The sequence below is a fragment of the Desmodus rotundus genome, chromosome 3 (genome assembly GCF_022682495.2).
Source record: "Desmodus rotundus isolate HL8 chromosome 3, HLdesRot8A.1, whole genome shotgun sequence".
NCBI classification, from domain to species: domain Eukaryota; kingdom Metazoa; phylum Chordata; class Mammalia; order Chiroptera; family Phyllostomidae; genus Desmodus; species Desmodus rotundus.
In genome coordinates, this window is record NC_071389.1 from 186,045,024 (window position 1) to 186,064,763 (window position 19,740).

General features: G+C 42.3%; 1 protein-coding gene across 2 annotated transcripts in view; it reads left to right on the top strand.

The window, feature by feature from the left end:
• Positions 1-19,740, top strand: part of ANO4 (anoctamin 4) — a 321,384-nt gene that overhangs the window by 192,861 nt on the left and 108,783 nt on the right. For both annotated transcript variants that reach the window (XM_045186936.3, XM_053921960.2), the window contains 2 exons: positions 11,621-11,721; positions 15,174-15,218. In XM_045186936.3, coding sequence (XP_045042871.1) covers positions 11,621-11,721; positions 15,174-15,218 — 146 coding nt within the window. The remainder of the gene's footprint in view (positions 1-11,620; positions 11,722-15,173; positions 15,219-19,740) is intronic.

A 19,740-nucleotide genomic window follows, 5' to 3' on the forward strand; every position in this document is an offset into this window, starting at 1 on the left:
ACTGTGTGTAGTTATCAGTGAGTTGACTCTTTGTGATGATATAAAGCATAGCTGTGATGATATAAGTTGTCCCCAAGTTCAACTTACCTAATACGCCGCCTCGAAGGAATAAAGAAATGCTAAGATGATCTCTAACAAGAATCAGAACTTGGGAGTTGTGGGGATCAGAATTGACATTGCTTACTTTAAGGGCAGATTTGTTACCGCATGGAGGGGGCATCGAAGAGGGAGCCTTTTCTCTCTTGTGCTTCTAGGGGAGATTAGACCAACTTCTGCTCATATTCATCACATTATTTGTATGTACAGTAGTTGTTCAGTTGAAATGTAAGTTCCTTGAGCTCCAGGACTGTGTTCTTAGCCTTCTCCATATTTCTGGGGGCCAGTATAATGCCTAGGATGTACTTGAGGTTTTTTAAGGCATTTGTTGAGTGACTTTATGAGCGCTTATGGTGTGAGGAAGGTAGGACATTTGCTTTACACGATAAATCTACTGTGATCCTAAGCAGGTGATGGAGGAAGGGTTCTCGACATCAGTGTGCACTCATTAGCACTAGTTAGAAGATACTGTTTCTCTTCTTGGTGACCTTGTGGACAAATGGGTCCATATGACTACTTCTCTCTGGTCAGCCAGAGGCAAAAGTGGCGCCGTGTCCTGATGACACCCTCTGAGCTCTGCCTTCTTTCTGGAGCAGTGACCCAGCAGTGTGAATCACCACATCACTACAGTGAGCTCACCTGTGGTGGATGTGTAGCAAAACAAGAAATAAACCTTCATCCTATTACCAGTCAATAGAAATAATGTAATTGTAGATTTTCTAGCAGCATCTGTAAAAAAGTAAAACACAGATGAAATTCATTTTAATGTTTTATTTAGTTCACGAGATCTAAATTATTATCACTTAAATATGTAATCAACATAGAAATTAAGGAGGTATTTTATATTTTTTCAGACATTCTAAGTCTTCAAAATTTACTGTATATCTTCCACAGACAGCACGTCTCAATTGGGACTCACTATATTTCAAGGACTTAATAGCCACATGTGGTTAGTAGCTACCGTATTGATGGTGCAACTCTAGTTAAGCCACTGACATTTAGAGCTATTTGTTACTGCAGCCTAATTTAGCCCATCCTGACTGATACACCAAACATTAATTTTCTTCAGATATCCTGATGCAGTGATTTTTCTAGGCTTGATGGAGGGATTATCAGGGCTGATGTGGATTAACCAAGAATATGTTGTATCATTGTTCACTTAATGAAATATTTGAAAATTTATGCTAAACAACTCAGCATGCGTCCTCCTCTGATGGCAGCCTAGAGGAGTTTTTCCTTGAGCTTCTTATGAATTTAAAACACATCAAAACCTTTGTAGTGGCAAGAAGATGGATTTTTTTTGTCTAATAATTGTGTTTTAACAATCTAATCTGTAATGTGAGAAAGCTCCTCATATCTAGACCTCAAGATGTTCATAAATTAATTTAGTAAACATTCATTCTCAATGAGTAGGTACTTAGTAATATATGGGGTACTGGGAATACCGATTGGAGGGGCGGTACAGTCTCTTAGACACATCAATGTAATACAGAGTGGGCAAAAGTAGGTTTATAGTTGTGAGTATGTGAAACACAGTTTCTTCTTCTTTTATTATTATTATTATACTATTTATTTGTATTATAACAGAATTAATTGAAATATGACCTGTATTAGTTTTCTGTTGCTGCATAAAAGATTACCTCAGACTTAGAGTTTTAAAAGAACATGTTTATGATCTCATGGTTTCTAGGGGTCAAGGGTCTGGGTTCAACTCAAGTGGGTCTTCCAATTAGGACCCCTTAAGGCTGCCATCAGGTGTCAGCCAGAATGCATTCCTTCCTGGAGTTCAAGGTCTTCTCACATGTTTACTGCCAAAATTTGTGGTTGTTGGTCCGAGGTCACCATTGTCTTGCTCGCTGCCCACTGGGGCCTTCTTTCAGTTCCTAGAGGCCACTCAGGTTTCCTTGTTTTCCTAGCCCTTCTACAACACATTAGCTCACTTCTTCAAAGCCAACGGGAGAATCTCTGACCTCAATACTCTGTTTTAAGGACTCACCTGATTAATTCAGGCCAGTTCTGGTTCATCTCCCTTTGGATTAACTCTTATTAGTGGATCAGCATCCCAATCACAGGAGCGATAGTCCCTCATATTCACAGTTTCTGCCCACACTCAATAAGAGGTGGTTTTTCAAGATGTGTACACTGGGCAGGTGGGAGTCTCAGGGGCCATCTTAGAATTCGACTGCCATATAACTTAGAACCTGACAGAGCAGAATTTACCAGAAAAAAGAAGGCCCCTGTTACTATAACCCAGCGAGAGAAAAAGCAGCATAAGGAAGTGGCCAGATCATACATGGGCTACTTTAGTGGTTTTCAAGAGACCATGGGAAACCATGGATCATATGCGTTTGTAAAGATGTCTCTGATATCAGTGAGAATATACAAAGGGAGAACAGAATTGGGAGGAGCCCAGCCAGAGGACTATTGCACTCAAGGAGATGGAGGATGGTGACTTAACAGAGGTTGGTGGCAGCGGAGATGGAGAGAAGTGGATGGATTTGAGAGCAATGTAAGAGGTAGAATCAAGAAGACATGGTGATGAATTGGAGAAGGGACAAGGGAAAAAGGAGTTAGAGGTGACCCCAAGTCAAGTCTCCTTCCATCACCATTTATCTCCCCTTTACCCTCTTTTACCTGCCCCCAGCCCCACTTCCCTCTGGTAATCACCATACTGTTGTTTGGTCCGTGATTCTTTCTGTTTTTCTCTTTGCTTAATCCCTTCACCTTTCTCACCCAGCCCCCAACACTCCTCCCCTATGACAGCTGTCAGTCTGTTCTCTGTATCTGTGAGTCTGTCTCCACTTTGTTAGTTTATTTTGTTCATTGGATTCCACATATAAGTGAAATCATATGCTACTTGTCTTTATCTGATTGGCTTATTTCACTTAGCATAATAATCTCCAGGTCCATCCTTGCTATTGCAAAAGGCCAACTTTTCTTCTTTTTTATCGCTGTGTAAGTGTACCACTGCTTTGTTATCCACTCATCCACTGATAGGCACTTGGGCTGCTTCCAGATCTTGGCGATTGTAAATAACGCTGCAATGAACATATGGCTGCAAACATTCTTTTGAATTAGTGTTTCAGGTTTCTTTGGATATATTCCTGGAAGTGGAATCACTGGGTCATAAGGCAGTTCCATTTTTAATTTTTTGTGGTAACTCCATACTGCTTTCCACAGTGGCTGCACCAGTCTGCATTCCCAAAAACAGTGTATGAGGGTTCCCTTTTCTCCACATCCTCTCCAGCACTTGTTATTTGTTGATTTGTTGATGATGGCCATTCTGACAGTGAAGTGATATTTCATTGTGGTTTCAATTTGCATTTCTCTGATGAGTAGTGATGTTGAGCATCTTCTCATATGTCTACTGACCATATGTATGTCCTCTTTGGAAAAGTGTCTATTCAGCTCATTTGTCCATTTTGTAACTGGAATTTTTGTTTTTTGGGTGTTGAGTTTCTAAGTTTCTTTTTTGATGTTCAAGTACAGTTGTCTCCACTTTCCCCCTCTACTCTCCCTGCCCCACCCATCCGCACCTCCGACCCTCGATCCTACCCCCTTTGGCTGTGTCCATGTGTCCTTTATACATGTTCCTTGATGACCCTCTTAAAAAGTTTGGATATTAACCCCTTATCAGATGTATGAGTGAATATGTTCTCCCATTCAGTGGGTTGTCTTTTCATTTTGTTGATATTGCCTTTGCTGTGCAAAAACTTTTTGTAGTTTAATGTAATCTCATTTGTATATTTTTTGTTCTTTACTTATTGAACCACCTACTGTATAACCATGTCAGAACAACCCTGCAAGGTGGGCATTGTTTTCCTCACTTTATAAATGGGGAAACTGAGGCTCACGAACTAAGTAACATCCCCAGAGACACATGGGTAGTGTGTCTCTGTGGGTAGTGAGTGACAGAACCAGGCTTTAGGCTTATTTTTGCCTCTGGCCTTAACACTCATTTTAGGGTGCAGAGGGAACCGCATGCACTATACCCTTGGTTCCAATATGTAACTAAGCATTTTTCCAAAAAACAAAACAACAGTGGAATTGAGTTCACGTTGGCCTCAGCTTCCTCTTGTGGAGCAGCAGCTCTGAAGCCCAGTTGCCTTAGTGAGAATCCAGGTGCCTTCCTTACTCACGGTGTGACCTTAGCCAAGGTACCCATCCCCTTTGTGCTTTAGATCCTCTTCTGTCATCAGTCAGGGGAATGATGCCTGCCTCACAGGACTGAGCTGAAGATTAGATTATTTAATTTGTTCAAAAGCCCCCAAACACTACCTAGCATGTAGTAAGCACCCACCTCTACTGTTACAGAACAGCCAAGGGGGAGGTTCACAATATACTGTTATGGAAAGGATCCCCGCTTTCTCTCTCTGGGGTTCCCCCCTGCACACACACACACCTACTAGGTTCACAATGCCCGCCGCCAGAGGAAAGACGTCTCTCAATGCCAGAGACTGGTGAAAAGGAGAGAAATTATTTATTTAAAAGTTACAGACTTAGAGTAATGACTTAATGTCTTCAGTAAGATGCTAAAGTCCTCCAGAACACCCACAGATGCACAGTCCTTCCTTCTCCCCTGTGCCCAGTCCGGGGTACTGTGTCTCACTCAGGAAAAGAAGTAGAAGTCCTTGATTCAGACTCCTGGCTCCATCAGCTGCGTGGCTGCCGCAATCTCCAGTTAATCCAGAGCCATGTGGCACCTTCTCATGGCCCACCATCAAGAGTCCTTTCTCCCCTTTTCTTCCCTCAAAGTCTCTCCTGCTGTCTAAGCCGCGTGGCAAATAGGAGCACCCCAAAACCACGTGGTCCTCTCCCTTCTCCTTCGAAACCACATGGTCCTCTCCCTTCTCCCCCAAAACCACATGGTCAACCCTCTTCACTCCTTCAAAACCGTGTGGTCCTCTTTCACTATGGCTGCCGTGCCTAGGTTTAAATCCCAGTGCCCATCTTCCTCTGCAGCCCCATTTCTGACTCCTCCTACAACCAGTTACACCTGCCAGCATTCCCGCATTCTTCCAGCTTTACTGGGCTGCCATAATAAGTCTGGGCAGGTGTGGCCCCATGGCATAGACCAATCTTCTCCAAGCTCTCACATCTCCAAGCTCTCATGCAGGCGTTGTAACCAGGGGGAGTTGTTTCCCAGTTACATCTTGGGTAGAAGTCACTACCATCCCCCCTGGCTCAAAGCTTGGCCTCAGCTATTTAACATATCTATGAAACCAGTTAAAGGTTATAGATATGTTAAATGACCATGCCAGGGGTTAGCTGCAAAGCTGTTGCCATACAAAATAGCTCTGAATGGCCCTGCTCCATGTGTCCCTTCCCCCAACTCAGGCTTGTGGGGGTGAGGACATCCTATATATATTTTTCTAATATTTCCTGGACATCTTGAGTTCTGGACCCCATTACAAATCCCTATTTGGGGCCCTCCTCTTGGCTGCACCCTGTTTCACCACTGCTATTTTTTTTTATTCAAGAGGCTTCTCTGAGTTCCCAGTTGGAAATTAATATCTCCTTTCCGGCTCCCACCAGCCTTTAGGGGTTTGCTTTTGTCTTCCCACCAGCCCAGTTATGAGAAAGTGCTATCCAGCTGGTTGCCTAAAGGGATACAGAACAGATGCAAGAGGCTACCCTGATTTGATGCTTTGTGCTCGATAAATGCAACTGTCAGGCACATCCGTATATGCCTCAGGCTCTTTGCCTTTGACTCTTCTGTGGCCTGGAATGCTCTCTTTTATATAATGGAACAGCCTTTCTCTGCACTCTCTCCAGGTTTCAGTTCAAATGTCACCTGATCAAAAGGCCTGTGCACTCTACTTAAAATAGATCTCCTTCTCATCATTACTTTCTATTTCATTACCCTTCTTTATTCTTCTTCTAAGCACAGAGAGGTGTGTTGATTGAGGGTCTGTGTCACCAATAGAACTTGAACTTCATGAGGCCTGGGATTGTCTGTTGAATGTTGGTGAATAAGTGAATGTCCTTAGGGGAATATGTATTAGATCCTGGGTCCTGTGGCTGGACAGGAGACAGGATTTGGGGCCTTGACTTTCAGGCTTCCTTCTGGTTTAGCCTTGGAGTCAAAGACTGGAAAACCCTTCCCAGATACCGATTCCTTATTTGCTGCCTTCCCAGGTTATCACTTGGATGAGTGCTGTGATCTTCCCACCACATATGGTGTGGCCCTTCTTGGATGTGATAATAGCTAACATGTTTTTAGATGTACTGTGTGCATCTTGCCTGTGTTATGTCATTTAATGCAATTCAGTAGATAGGTATTGCTATCATTACCCATTTTATAGGTAAACAGACTGAGGCACAGAGGGGTTCAGAAGCTTGCCCAAGTCACAGAGCCAGTAAGAGGTAGACATATGAATATGAATATATGCAGGCCAACCTCGGAACCTGCATTTCCAGCTAATCTCGGTGACTCAGCTCCCTATGTGGTTCTGGACCTCTCCTCTCTCCCAGAGTGAGCCCGTCCAATCCCGTGGCTTTAATATTGTCTATGCCCCGGCCACACTTTGTAGCTCTGGCCCCGACTGCTCCCCTGAGCTCCAGACTCATTGGTCTAACTACCCACAGCACATCTTCTCCTGGGTATCTTGAACTTCACACTGCCAAAACTGAATGTATGACCTACATCCACGACCCTAGTCCCAAACCTGTTTGTCCCTCAGTGTCCCCTCCTCAGCAGTGGCGTCAGGGGTTATGACGTGGGGATGTGAGATGGATTTGCTTGGATTAGGTAATAGCATGCTGTTTTTCCTTTTTCTAACTGTTGCCTTATTTAACCTTCCCTTACTAAATTTTGACAAACCAAGGCAAGGACCATGATTTATATACCTTTGCATTCCTACCATTTAGTATAGAAGGGATGCAATATGTTCTTGTCGAACGAAGGGGCGGGAGGAGTGTTTTCTGTGGGTCATATCTATTTCTATTCCAGGTAATTTCCCTGCTACTACTTAATTTCCCAGTTATTCTTCTAAGGATATTTCCCAAACTTCTCTAAATGGTCATTTTTCTTCTCCCCAGTGTGCTAACCTCAGGGATTTTATTGCGGTGTGTTAATGAAACAACTCTAGGGTTCAAGAAAGCAATTTCTCTTCACTTTGGCACTCTCATACTTGGATTTATGTGGAAAGAAATACTTAATAATGAGGAAAAAGCTATTTAGAAATAGTAGTGTGATCATTCAGCAGTAGAAAAAAGAATGACATATGAGCCATGTAATTAGCAATCACTGTTTCACATTTATTTTTTCTGGGCTGATGTTCAGTTCCTCCTTGAAAAACTGAATACAAATAATATACCCAACGGCACGCATGCATGGGCATATGTGTGTACACACAAAGCACACATGTGTGCATGCACACACAGGACCCATGAATAGACATTTATCATTCAAGGGTATTCTGTTAACATTGTTTCTCAAAATTATCAAAATAACTTTTAACAGTCTCAAATCAAACCTCAACTCATTAGTAGCTTGATTTTCCTTTTTGTTGCTTTGTTTTCTAAATATGAAATTCTTTTCAGATGAGTTTGTATAAACTGATAAAGGGACAATTCACAGATTACGCATCTTCAGTGCATGTTCAAAGCCATAGGTTTATTTCAGCCTCAGAGTTTATTAGATAAAATTGGCAAGGGAGTTGAGAGATGTGGGTGTGGGCTCAGCTCTGTCTGGGACAAATGCTCAGTTTGGTAGTAGGCTTACTGAGCCTGTTCTCTCCCTTCTCTGTAAGGCATTAAAGGAAGGCCTCTCTCACAAAGTTTGTGTGGGAATAAAATGAGATAATGTCGGAAAGTGTTTTCAAAATTACAGAGCACTAACAAAATTAAGTGGTGGCCTTATACTTACGATAATTGAAATAATAAGAAAAATAAGTTTTTTTAAATCATGCTGAATGAATCAAAACGGCTGTGCTTTTTATGCAGAAAATCCATTAAGATCCCACATTAGGATTTTAGTTGATTCAGTATTCAGATAATGAACTTGGCTTTTCCATGTACAGAAATGTGGCATTTTTAAAAGGTACCCTAAGTGGAATATACTAACATTTTCTTCTTAAGGTTTTCATACATTCCTGGGGATCTGTAAAATGATTATCCTCCCACATGATTTTTTTATTTTATGTAAGACTAGCAATCACAACAGTTCCACGGAGAGAGTACATTCTAAGATTATATGCTGCTCTCAGTAAAAGTTTGGCTGATTCCATGAATCAGTCCGATTCTGGGAATCAATCACATTCCATATTGTTTTCCTCATTGTACATTTTTACCGTTTTTCTCCCGGATGAAAGAAGGAACAACAGTAAGTGTAGAATCTTGCAGCCATGCTAGGTGAATTTAAAGAAGTCTATGGTCACAGTTAAAATTTCCAAGTGAAGAAGCCACAAAACCTTCCCAGACTCTGCAGTGTTTCTTTAATATAAACAAAAAAGACCCATTTTTAGGAAATACAGTCTTTAGTCTGCTTTATAATTGGGATAACTATACTATATATTAAAACACAAGTGGTGATATTTTTCAAAGCGCAAACCGCTCAACTCATGAGCCGTGAGACTCTCCATTCAGGGCACCCGTGCATCTGCAGACGTGAATGGGGGGAGAAGAGAGTTTTGTGTGTGTGAGTTATGTTTCTGTATGTCCCATACAGGTATTGCTAGCCGTGAGCTCCTGCCCCTGGCTACTTGGCTCTGAGCACCCTGTTCAGGGAAGCCTGAATGTGATACACGACTAAACAGAAAAGCAGTTTGTGCAAAGAGACACAGTACTGATCGTCATGTCTTCAGTGGTTAGTGGCTTGTCCGTTTTCTGGATGGTCCCCTCATTCACAGTAACTTGCTGTGAAGTGACTCCAAGAGTCACTTCAGCGACAGTCACTTCCTGCTTCACAGGACTCCCAGCTTTCCCCCGGGGCCAGGACTGACTGTTCACATTTCACCAGCCGTATTCGTGACTCACACAAATACTGGTTGTGCGCTTCCTCTGTAGCAGGCGCTGTGCTGGGCTCAGAGGAATTGCCCATGAATAACAAAAACATTCCCTGTCCTCACGGGGCTTACAGTCAGGGGCCTGCTTGTTCTAAGCTTAAAGGTAAAACCTCGTTTAAGCCTGAACTACCAGAAAGTTTGCTTTATCAGAGCATTGTCAGAGGGTGCTCCCCACCATAGTGGATTCGGGCCCCAGCTCTCTTCCCTGTGGGAAATTTAGCATCACCAGAGTCCTAAGAACATTGTAGTTGACACCAGTTTGATTGTTGTAATATCTCAAGGAGTTTGTACCAATTAAGTACAGCATTTATAGGCCAGCAAGAAGACCCTGAATGAAAATGGGAGAAATGAGTTATAGTTGAACATTATCTACAACTGAAAAGCAATTTCCTGCAGCACAGAAGCCTGAAGTTGAGCTCCTGTTTCCGTCAGCTGTGTAAAAATGTTGGCTGTTTCTAAATAGCATTGTAAGGAGAGTCCAGCCACAACGGTCTAATATATCTGTGAACATTCTTTTTTTTTAAACTGTGGTTCAGGTGCAGTTGTCTCCGTTTTCACCCTGCCATCCCCCCCTGCCTCAACCATCCCCGCCTCCCACCCTCAAAACCACCCCCTTTGACTTTGTCCATGTGTCCTTCATATGTGTTCCTTGATGCCCCCCCCCCCAGTTATCCCCTATTACCCCTCTCCCCTCGCCTCTCTGGTTACTGTCAGATTGTTCTTTATTTCACTGTATTTTGCTTGCTTGTTTGTTTTGTTGGTTAACTATAAAAGTTTAAATGGCGTGTAGCCTGGAAAGCCCTGTGTGAGAAAAATTGGATAAACCATTGGCCGTTGGGCTAACTTACACTGGTTTGGCTCACTGTTTTCTCATCTTTATTCTACTTCCTTCCAGCCTTCTGCCTGGGAATGGTGATGTCCCTTTGGCCAGAGTCGTAGGCCCAAATCTGTTGGGTGGTTGTCAGGGTGGGACTACCTGGTTTATTTCCCCATCTAAAGTGTGTGTCGATAGACAGTCCATGGGAGGCAAAGGTTTGGGGTCCTTTGAAAATACTTTGCCTGTATTCCTTCTGACTGGTGTTTTTGGATTCTTAGGATATGTTCCCAGAAGTGGGATTGCTGGGTCAAAAGGCAGTTCCATTTTTAACTTTTTGAGAAAGAATACATGCACCCACCCCTAAGTTTACTGTGGCATCATTTACAACAGCCAAGGTCTGGAAACAGCCCAAGTGCCCATCAGTAGATGAGTGGGTAAAAAGGCTGTGGCACATTTACACAATGGAATACAACATAGCAGTAAAAAAGAAGGAACTCTTACCTTTTGTGACAGCATGGATGGCCCTGGAGAGTACTATGCTAAGTGAAATAAGCCAATCAGAGAAAGACAAACACTGTGTGATCTCACTCATATGTGAAATCTAATGAACAAAATAAACTGATGAATAAAATAAAACCAGAGGAATGGATACATAAAAGAGACTAATAGACCTCAGGGGTGAGGGAGAGGGGGGAAGACTGGAAGAGATTTGCCAAAGATCGTATGTGCATGTATAGATGTAGCCTATGGACAGACGACAATGTGGTAAAGGCCGCCGGAGTGGGGGGCTTGGTGGAGGGGGGGAAGGAGGGGTGGGGAAATGGCGGACATCTGTAATAGTGTCAACAATAAAAAATTAAAAAGCCAGGTTTATGAAAAAGAAAATGCTTTCCCTGATTCTGAGCCAGGCGTAAGTCTTCAATGTCTTAAATCCCTCCATCTCCACCACCACCAGCTTCCCTTAGCCTGGGTAACTGACAGCATCTCTCCCTCTCTCTGCTTTCCTGGGAAATCTCCCTTAGCATCCATTTCCCACAAAGCAGCCAGCGCGATCTTGGAAAACCCAAATCCAGATGACTTCCTCGTGTTCCTAGGATAAATTCAAACTGTCTCGTGAAGCACTGCACACTGTTCACCTTTCATCCTCTTCTCATGCCAGTTCCACGGCTAATGCACTGCAGCCCCACTCTGCTCTCCCTTCTGTCCCTCAAACGCAGGCTATGCCAAGCAATTTCCCAAATTAGGGCCTTTGCGCCTGGAACCTCATCCCATGCTCTTTACCTCTCTGGGTCCTTCTTCACATCTTAGTTCACAGGTCTCCTCCTCAGAGAGACCTTACCTTGACCTCTGCTGTGTGCCCCCACCCCATAATTCCTTTTTCCATTACTTTGTTATCTTCACGACACTCCTCACTATCTGAATTTTCCCCCTTTTAAACTTTTTGCCTCTCTTAAAAATACTTTGGCAGATTGTGAATGCCATTGATATGTCTTCTGTTCACAGCGGGCTCTTCAGTGCCTAGCACACAGCGGTATGTTTGTTGAATGAACACATGCACATGTAGAGGTTCGACGGATTGCCGAAGAATACCCCGAACTCAGACTCCATACACGTTCACACCTTCCAAGTTACAGCTCAGTTGAAACCACAGGAGACTTGGATATACTTTTCAATTTAGTTTCTTTTTTTTCTGTTTCAGTCCTCCTTAATAAATAGTGACATTATCTTTGTGAAGTTGCACGCCCCGTGGGAAGTGCTTGGAAGATATGCAGAACAAATGAATGTAAGAATGCCCTTCAGGTAGGTGTAAATGTGTTTTCCTCGCTCTGTCTGCTGCTTCACTATAAACCTAATGTGCTCCTCTCTCAGGACAAATGTAACTGAAATATAGACTTGAATGCTATCAGAGAAGAAAACCCTTCAGATGTTTAGGAAGGGCAGTAGGTCTTCATGGCCAATAATGATTTCATGGCTTTTGAGAAAATTTCTGGCTAATCTGTCCCTTAGCAGTTAGATATGTCCAGTGTCTGTGAAAAGAATTTTCTGAGTGGTGTTTCGATTTCCAAAGTGCCATGTTTGGAAGGCTTTGTACGGCTGTTTTGATGAGTCAGGCTCTGGGCATCAGTGGTGCCGGGCGAAGTTCATTGTCCTTCCTGACAGGTCCCTTCCAGAAAAAAACGTGAAAATCCGCTTCCATAGAAACAACCTCAAGAAATTTCATGAAAATGTGCTCTATTTTTTAAAATAACCAATTTTTTTAATTTTAAAAAGTCAGTTTATAAATACTGTGCAACCACAGGCATTGTTATTTATTTCAGGAGGAAGAGAAAATACTTTGTGTGGATGGCTTAGTTATTTAAAGGGATTAATTTACCTTCATCCCACAGTGGATATTCTTGTTTTCCTTGTAGGTTAAGGAAAAGGGGTTTTCATTTGCTAGATAGAAATAAAATAAAGTACCGGACTTGAAAGTATAAATGCCTAGATGTGTGGGAAGTCCATAATGGAACCTTCTAAATGAGGCAGAGTGTTTCAGTACCAAGTACAGTTCCAGGGGAAATAAATCATTACATACTTCTGGTGTGCAGTTTGCCACTGAGACCAAGTCAGCCAACGGGAACTAGGCAAACTGATGCCAATTCTAAAATGTACCTCTTAATTTAGCTGTGGAAAGTAATAGAGACAAAGGATCCGCTACATTCATAGAGACAGAGAGGAATTAGGGACACATTTAGGGAAGGGCAATTTCCATTCATAGTCCTGTAATATATCTTCCTGGTGTATGTTCTTCTCTTTGTTGGCCATTATATTCTAATGTCAAGTGAAAATAGAGGCTTGGATTTCTAGCATCTATTTGCCTTGAGGCAGAATTCTCAAAGGAATTGAGATAAATATAGTTCTAATCTTTCGATTTATTTTTGTATTTAAAATGTTGCAAAGGAAATCTAAGAACCCAAGGATTTATATATATAAAATCACTAAGAGAGAGAAGGATTATCAATTTAGTTTCCATTGAAAATCGCTACACTCTAATTATAATTAATGAAAGCCAATTATTTATCAATGCTACAGCTATCTAATATGGATTAATACTATGTCACACATAAGGGCCACTACAAAATGGGCTTAGATAGTGCCGTATATCAGATCAACATCTACTAGCCAACAAAGCCACAAGTCCACCTTCTGATAAAAGCAAGGTGGTGAAACTTAGTGAAATTGATACCCCCTCCCCAACAGAAATCACAAAACCTTCTGGCAGAACACCTGTCAGGAGCCAAGAACCCACGCAGACTGTGGAAACTTGAGCATTGTTAACCTAGAGCAAGCTCCCTTTGTACCGGGCAGGCCTTCCTGTCTGGAGGACCCAGCCACCTCCCAGGGGGCACCGCGTGCTTCTTTCCTGGCAGAAGAGTGCTGCCTGTAAGCAGCGTTAATCCTGTCCTGAAGCAGCAGTAAGAGAATGTGATCCAAGCAATAAAATGAAAGCCATAAATAATGAATGATCATCTTTTTAACTGCAGGAATTCCTGCACCACAACAATTTTAGGAGAAAACACTATTAATGTGTGGACACGAATAGGCCTCATTAATATTGATGTGATTTGACCTGAGCGAGGCTTTACTTGATTCAACTAAATGCAGTTAAAATTTATGCTATTATCTCATCCAACATTTCAGACAAATATCTCTAGCCTAAGGAGGATATGCATTTCCCAAAGAGGAACTACCCTGCCCTATTATTTCAACAAAGTATGCAAACATCAGTTTGCCTGAGTGTGAATGGCCTAAATAACCTTATCTGTACCTATTGTTTTCTGCAGACTATACTTCTGAATCCCAGGTTTAGAGTCCTACAGTATTTAAAAGGAAGTTGAGGAATTAGGTTTCTTGTGGGAAATTGCCAATGAAACCTGCTTCTTAAACACTTATATGTCCATGAGTGTGGGGTTTTTCTTGAATAGACTATTTTAGAGCATTTTTAGGTTTACAGAAAATTGAGTAGATGGCACAGCATATGTCCACACACCCACCACCCCCTCTTACCCCACACAGTTTCCTTATTATCTTGTGTTAACATGGTATATTTCTTATACATGATGGACCAATATTACTGCACCATTATTAACTAAAGCCCATACGTTACTTTAGGGTTCACTTTTCCTGTGCACACTCCTGTGGGTTTTGGTAAATGCGTATGTCCTGTGTCTAGCATTGAGGTATTCCATAGTTTCACTGCCCTAAAAATCTCCACCTATTCATCCCTCCCCCCACCACCCACTGCAACCCCAAACCCTGGCAACCAATCTTTTTATTGTCTCTGTAATTTTGCCTGTTAATAACATGGACATGTCTTTAAGTTTTCACAGACATGAGAAATAGTTTGGGGGGTATCAACTTTCCATTTTTTCAAAAATGGGATAGCTCGGTAACAGCTCAGAATACATATGAGCCACCTCTATTTCTTGACTACTCCATTAGTTAAAGCCCAAGATACGGAAAGAGAGATGGCATTTTAATAAAGTAGCCAATATATGTGCTCTTCATTCCAACTATACCCAGATTTTTCATTGGTAATATTTAAACAATGCAGGTACATAAAAGTATGACACATTCTTATTAAGTTCAATTTAGTAAAAATATTTTCCTGAATCCCCTGGTTTACATTGTTAATTCACCTATAACCAGGGCCGCTGGCTAGGCAGCATGGTTATTTCCAGCTGGGTGTTGATGCTGACTAGTTAGTGTGTTTCCCGTTCTGGTTGTAAAATACCTGTATTTTTCTATTACCCCTGCTCACATCAAATGAGAGAAGGATTCTGTAAATTTAAAGTGCTGTATAAATATTAACTAGTACAATACTGGTCCATTAAGTTACACACATCGACAGCAGGCTGGCAGCCCATCTCTGCATCCCTGAGAAAAAGGTGATTTCAGCCGAATTCACACCAATACCAGTTTCTCCAAATCACTGCCCTGTACAGGTTTTGTAGACAGTGACAACCCTAAAAAGACTATGGTAATGAGGAGAGAGAGGAATATCAGTGGAAAATGTTTCGTTAAGATTTCATGACTCAAAAGCGCATGCCCTATGTTCCCACTACATTCCTCACTGTTAATCTCTTTTTAGTGTTTTCTTCTTCACCTCTTACAGGCTTCTATCTTCAATCTCCTTTCCTTCCTTGCTAGTTCAAACTGTAACTGACGATGGGTTTTCTTCTCGACTGGCTTCATTTTTGCTGTTCTTCCAGGAGAAAAATCTATTACCTGCCCCGTCGGTACAAGTTCATGAGCAGGTTAGTAGCATGCTCTGTCTTGCTAGTGCTTGTCTATCTGTTGCCTGCGTGCTCCCACAATGACAAAGAATACAAGAGGGGCCTTTGTCGCCTGGGAAAGCTGGCTGCTCTGCACATTCCAAAAATAGCCATTTCGGCTGGGGGGTGGGAAGCAAAGATGAAAATGTCCATCCCTCTCAGGGTGCTTCCTCTGAGTTATCCACACTTGGGAGGGTGCAGCTCATCTGCAGGGGTGTTTGTTTTTGTGTGTTTGTTTAAGACCATTCTGTTAGATACATCACCGAACGCCCCAGCTGTTTCGAGCATCTTTGGGCTGAATGTTATTTTTTTTTCCCACAGAAATTCCTCTGTCCTCTATATATTTGACTTGAAATCTTGAAGTGCAGACAGTCACCCTCTCAGAAAGCGGATGGCTGCCAGGTGCCCCCATGGGTGGGGGGCCTCCTATGTTGTCAATATTTTATTAATAAAACATGTAGATGTATTACCTCACGACCAGTTCCCCCCAAAATGGAATCCACTGGATGAAGATTGCCCTTACTCTACAAAGTGTCTTTCCAAAGCTTGTTTTTATTGTTTGTTGAGGAGCCAGGAAGGAAAGGGAAGCATTCATGATGTTCTTATTAACTTTACTTTCATTTTCTTTTAATTAAAAAAATTTTAATGACAGTTTACATTCAATAGTATTTTGTATTAGTTCCAGGTGTACAGCATAGTGCTTAGACAATCATGTACTTTACAAAGTGTTTCCTCTGATACTTTGAGTCTGTTATACTCATTAGCCATGTAATTTAGAAATTTAATTGGTCTTATGTGACCATTCACCCTGAGCTGAGCTAATGCTTAAACTTGGAAGCCATTACATCTCTCTGAAAGTCTTATACTTAATTCAGTTCTGTGGGATTTAGGATTCAAGGTCACCCTATTTGTGCTCTGGAGAGTGATAAAAGGGATTGGTAATTTCAGGGGCCACTCAAGTGCACATACACTGAGCAGAGTGTGGTATGAGAATTGGCATCCGAGGAAATGGAATGTGGTTTCCCAAGCTTTCCCTGCGCAGCAGGCTTGTCCGCAGGTCTTTCCATAGGCAGTAGTCGTCGCCTTTGAATTCACCGCAATATAGATTAGTCCCTTGTGACATATCGTATACATTCTGTAAAAGCCTGATGTGATGTGTCAGCCTGTGTCAGTAGTTCTCAAACTTCAGGCAGCCTCGGAATCACCTGGGGGACCTGGGCCTCGTTCTCAGAGTGGATGGCTCAGTGGGTCTACGGTGAGGCTGGAGAATCTCCATTTCTAACAGGTTGCCAAGTGCGGCTAGTGGTGCTGGTTCTGCAACTTGCTCTGCAAACCACTGGTCAGTATGATAGGCCCATCTCCACCTTCTCATTAATTAAGCATTTGCCTGACTGTGGATGAAGTGAATTAAAACCCAACTTAAGTAAAACCTGAAGGAAACACATCAAAGGGAAGATTCTCCCAACTTTCGTGGCACAGTGGAAATACATAATCTGTGCATATTATTGGATTTCAGCCTGTTCAATGCGATACATCCCAGATGCTAACAGAATGAGGAGTGGGGAGGATGCTTACTCTTACCCAAATTTTCCAAGCACCCTTCATTAAATATTAAACATAAAGCCTCTCTTTAAACAGGCACTGAAAGACTTTGGGCAAGTTTCTTCACATCTTTGAGTCTAAGTTTTCCACATTTGTAAAAAATGAGGATACTAATTCCCACCATGCAGGGCTGATGTGAGGTCAGTGCCCAGGATGCAGTAGGTCTTCAATAAACAGTATCAGTGATTACTTTATGCAGTATTTGTAATAATAACCTTAGGTCTTTTTATACCTCCCATTCCCTTTCTGCCTCTGAACTTGTTACCCATCTCCTCCCTTCTCTCCATTCTGTTACCCCATAGTGACTAGTCCACCGACCGTTCTGATTTTGTCAATTTTTCCACTTAATCTTCCCAATCCAGGCCTTGTCCACTGCCCACCCAGTAACCTAATGTAAAACTGAAGGGTCATTCTGGGTGATGTTCCCCCTCCTGCAATCAGTCCCTCAGGTTCTACAGGATGCTGACCCAGAAATACCTTTGAATCCATACACTACTCTGCATTCCCACTGCCGTTGCCTTAGCTGAGCTCTTGTTGCCTCGTGCCCATTTTCCATCAATGTACCTTCCTCCTCTGTTCTGACCCCCTTCCATACTCTCCTCTGGTCATGTCCCTAAGTAGAAAATCTGATCATGTCACTTGTTGGCTTCACCATGGTGGGAAAATATAGTTAAAAGTCTTCAGCTTTAAACATGGCCTTTATAAATTGTCTTCACCCATCTCTCCCCTCCCATAGCTCTTTGTGCCATCCCCATTGAACCGCTTATGGCTTCCAAACATATTATATTTACTTGGGTTTATGTGCCTTTGCATTTAGTGGTCCTTTTGGGAGGTCCTTTCTCATCTTGTTTACCAAGGTAATGCCCACTCAGTCCTCAAAACTCAGTCCACATGGTTGGGCATTTTGACCAGGATAAATGATGCCTTTTCTCAGTTCTCCCATTGGTTCCCTAGCCCCCATCAGCCTGTGCTACAATCTATTTAGATGCCCTTCTTTCCACATGGATGGTGTGTAAAGGCAAGGATAGCTCATCTAACTCTACATCCTAGCACATAGTAGGTGGAATGAGTGAATGAATGAATCTCCATACACATCTGTGAGGATTGGAGTGGGGGAAAAGTAGAGCTCAAAGAAAAGCATAGAAGGACTAGGTCTGCCTGAAGTGTCAGACAGATTTAGGACTGAAACATTTGTTAACACTCTGGGCTATCCATTTTTCTAACACCGGAATGTTAGAAAAAATTGATGAAAGGAACTGTGTTCTCTCAAGGTCGGATAGGGCATCAAGTCCTGAGGGCCTGTAGAACTGATGGCAGAACAACTGGAGCTAGAGGTAAAGCTAGAGAATACACCTTGGGGGTCAGAGGCATAGATGTAATGACTTCAGCCAGGGGAGTGGATAGAGTTTCCCAGGGCAGGATGCAGAGAGGGAAGAGGAGAGAGAGGGCCAGTGGCCATTCCTTGGAAACTCTGCATTAAGGAGACAGGAAGAAATGGGAAGAGCATGAAAAGGAACAGTTTAAGAAGTAGGAGGAGAACTAAGGGAGGGCAGTGTCAGGAATGCGTTGTTCCCGAAACAGTGGCTGCTCTGCAGCTACTGATGAAGGATAAAAGCTGAAAATCAGGTTTTGGTTACCATGGTAACCACTATGCTAGCAGTCTCCATGGAGTGGTGGTTTTCAAATTTCAGCATGCATCAGGATCACCTGCAGAGCTTTTTCGTCCTCAGGTCACTGGGTCCATTCTGGGGTCTCTGAGGTGAGGCTCAATAATGTGCTTCTCCATCAAGATCCCAAATGATGCTCATGTTGCTGGTCTAGGATGACATTTTTAGACTGATGGCCACCAAGTGGAGGGTAATGGAAACCCAACTACAGCTGGTGGGGAACAGATGAGGTCTGGATGAATTGGAAGCATTGAGGGTTACTACTATCTTGATGAGTTTTATGGTAGAGGAAAGGAGAAAGAGGGATGGGATTTAGAACAGGAGCTGAGAGGAGAGAAGCAAAGGGGTGTGTCCAATTGTATATTCTCCGTGTGTCTAGAGGGGACATTTTGAGTGAATAAGAGCTTGGAAAATCCTTGTTTCTAGAACTGGAAGAATAACTTCCTAAACACTGATCTCTAACCTGGAAAAGTTGATGCTACTTTGAGTGCATAAATCACAAGCACAGGCGAATTTAGTCATTAGATGGCTCTAGAAGATTCTGGGGGTTGGGGAGGAATCGTCTAACTACAGTGGTATGACACTTGGATTCAGAATGGCCTCTTAGGATAAATTTTATTGCTTACCATGTAGAATTAAATTTTGGGTATCCCTGTGGTGGTGTAACTTGGTGAAGCCCGATATCTGGTGTAAATTTTAAAATGCTGTTTGTCAGAACATCTTGTGTGGATTTGAACTCTTGCTTTCACCCCTGATCAGGCTGATTTAGAGGATGAAGAGTGTCTGTCTCTTTGTGGCCAGGTCTGATATTACTAACTGAAAGGCACACGTACAATTTGTTGTTCTGGTTGTACACCAGCAATAAAACATCGATTTCCAATACTCTGAAATTCTCGCGGCATACCAAGTATGGATACTTAATTTAGCTTTTAGTTTCATCCATATAAATGATATTTCATTAATGCATGAAAGGATCCCTGAAATAAACCTATCTCCTTTAAGGATAAGACAAATGATATCATCAAAAAGTTTCTGAGCAGGCAGAGAAATAAAGTTATCTTTTCACAAATATCTTTATTTTAAAAAGTCACTTGACTCCCATAAAACATACTCATGTAGTTCAGACATATATTTTTGGAGTAAGTGCTCTTTTCATTTTTCATCCTTGTACTTGGTCTGTTAAGTGCTGCTTTGACTAATCTCAGGGCAGACTTAACAGGCATTCTAAGTTACCT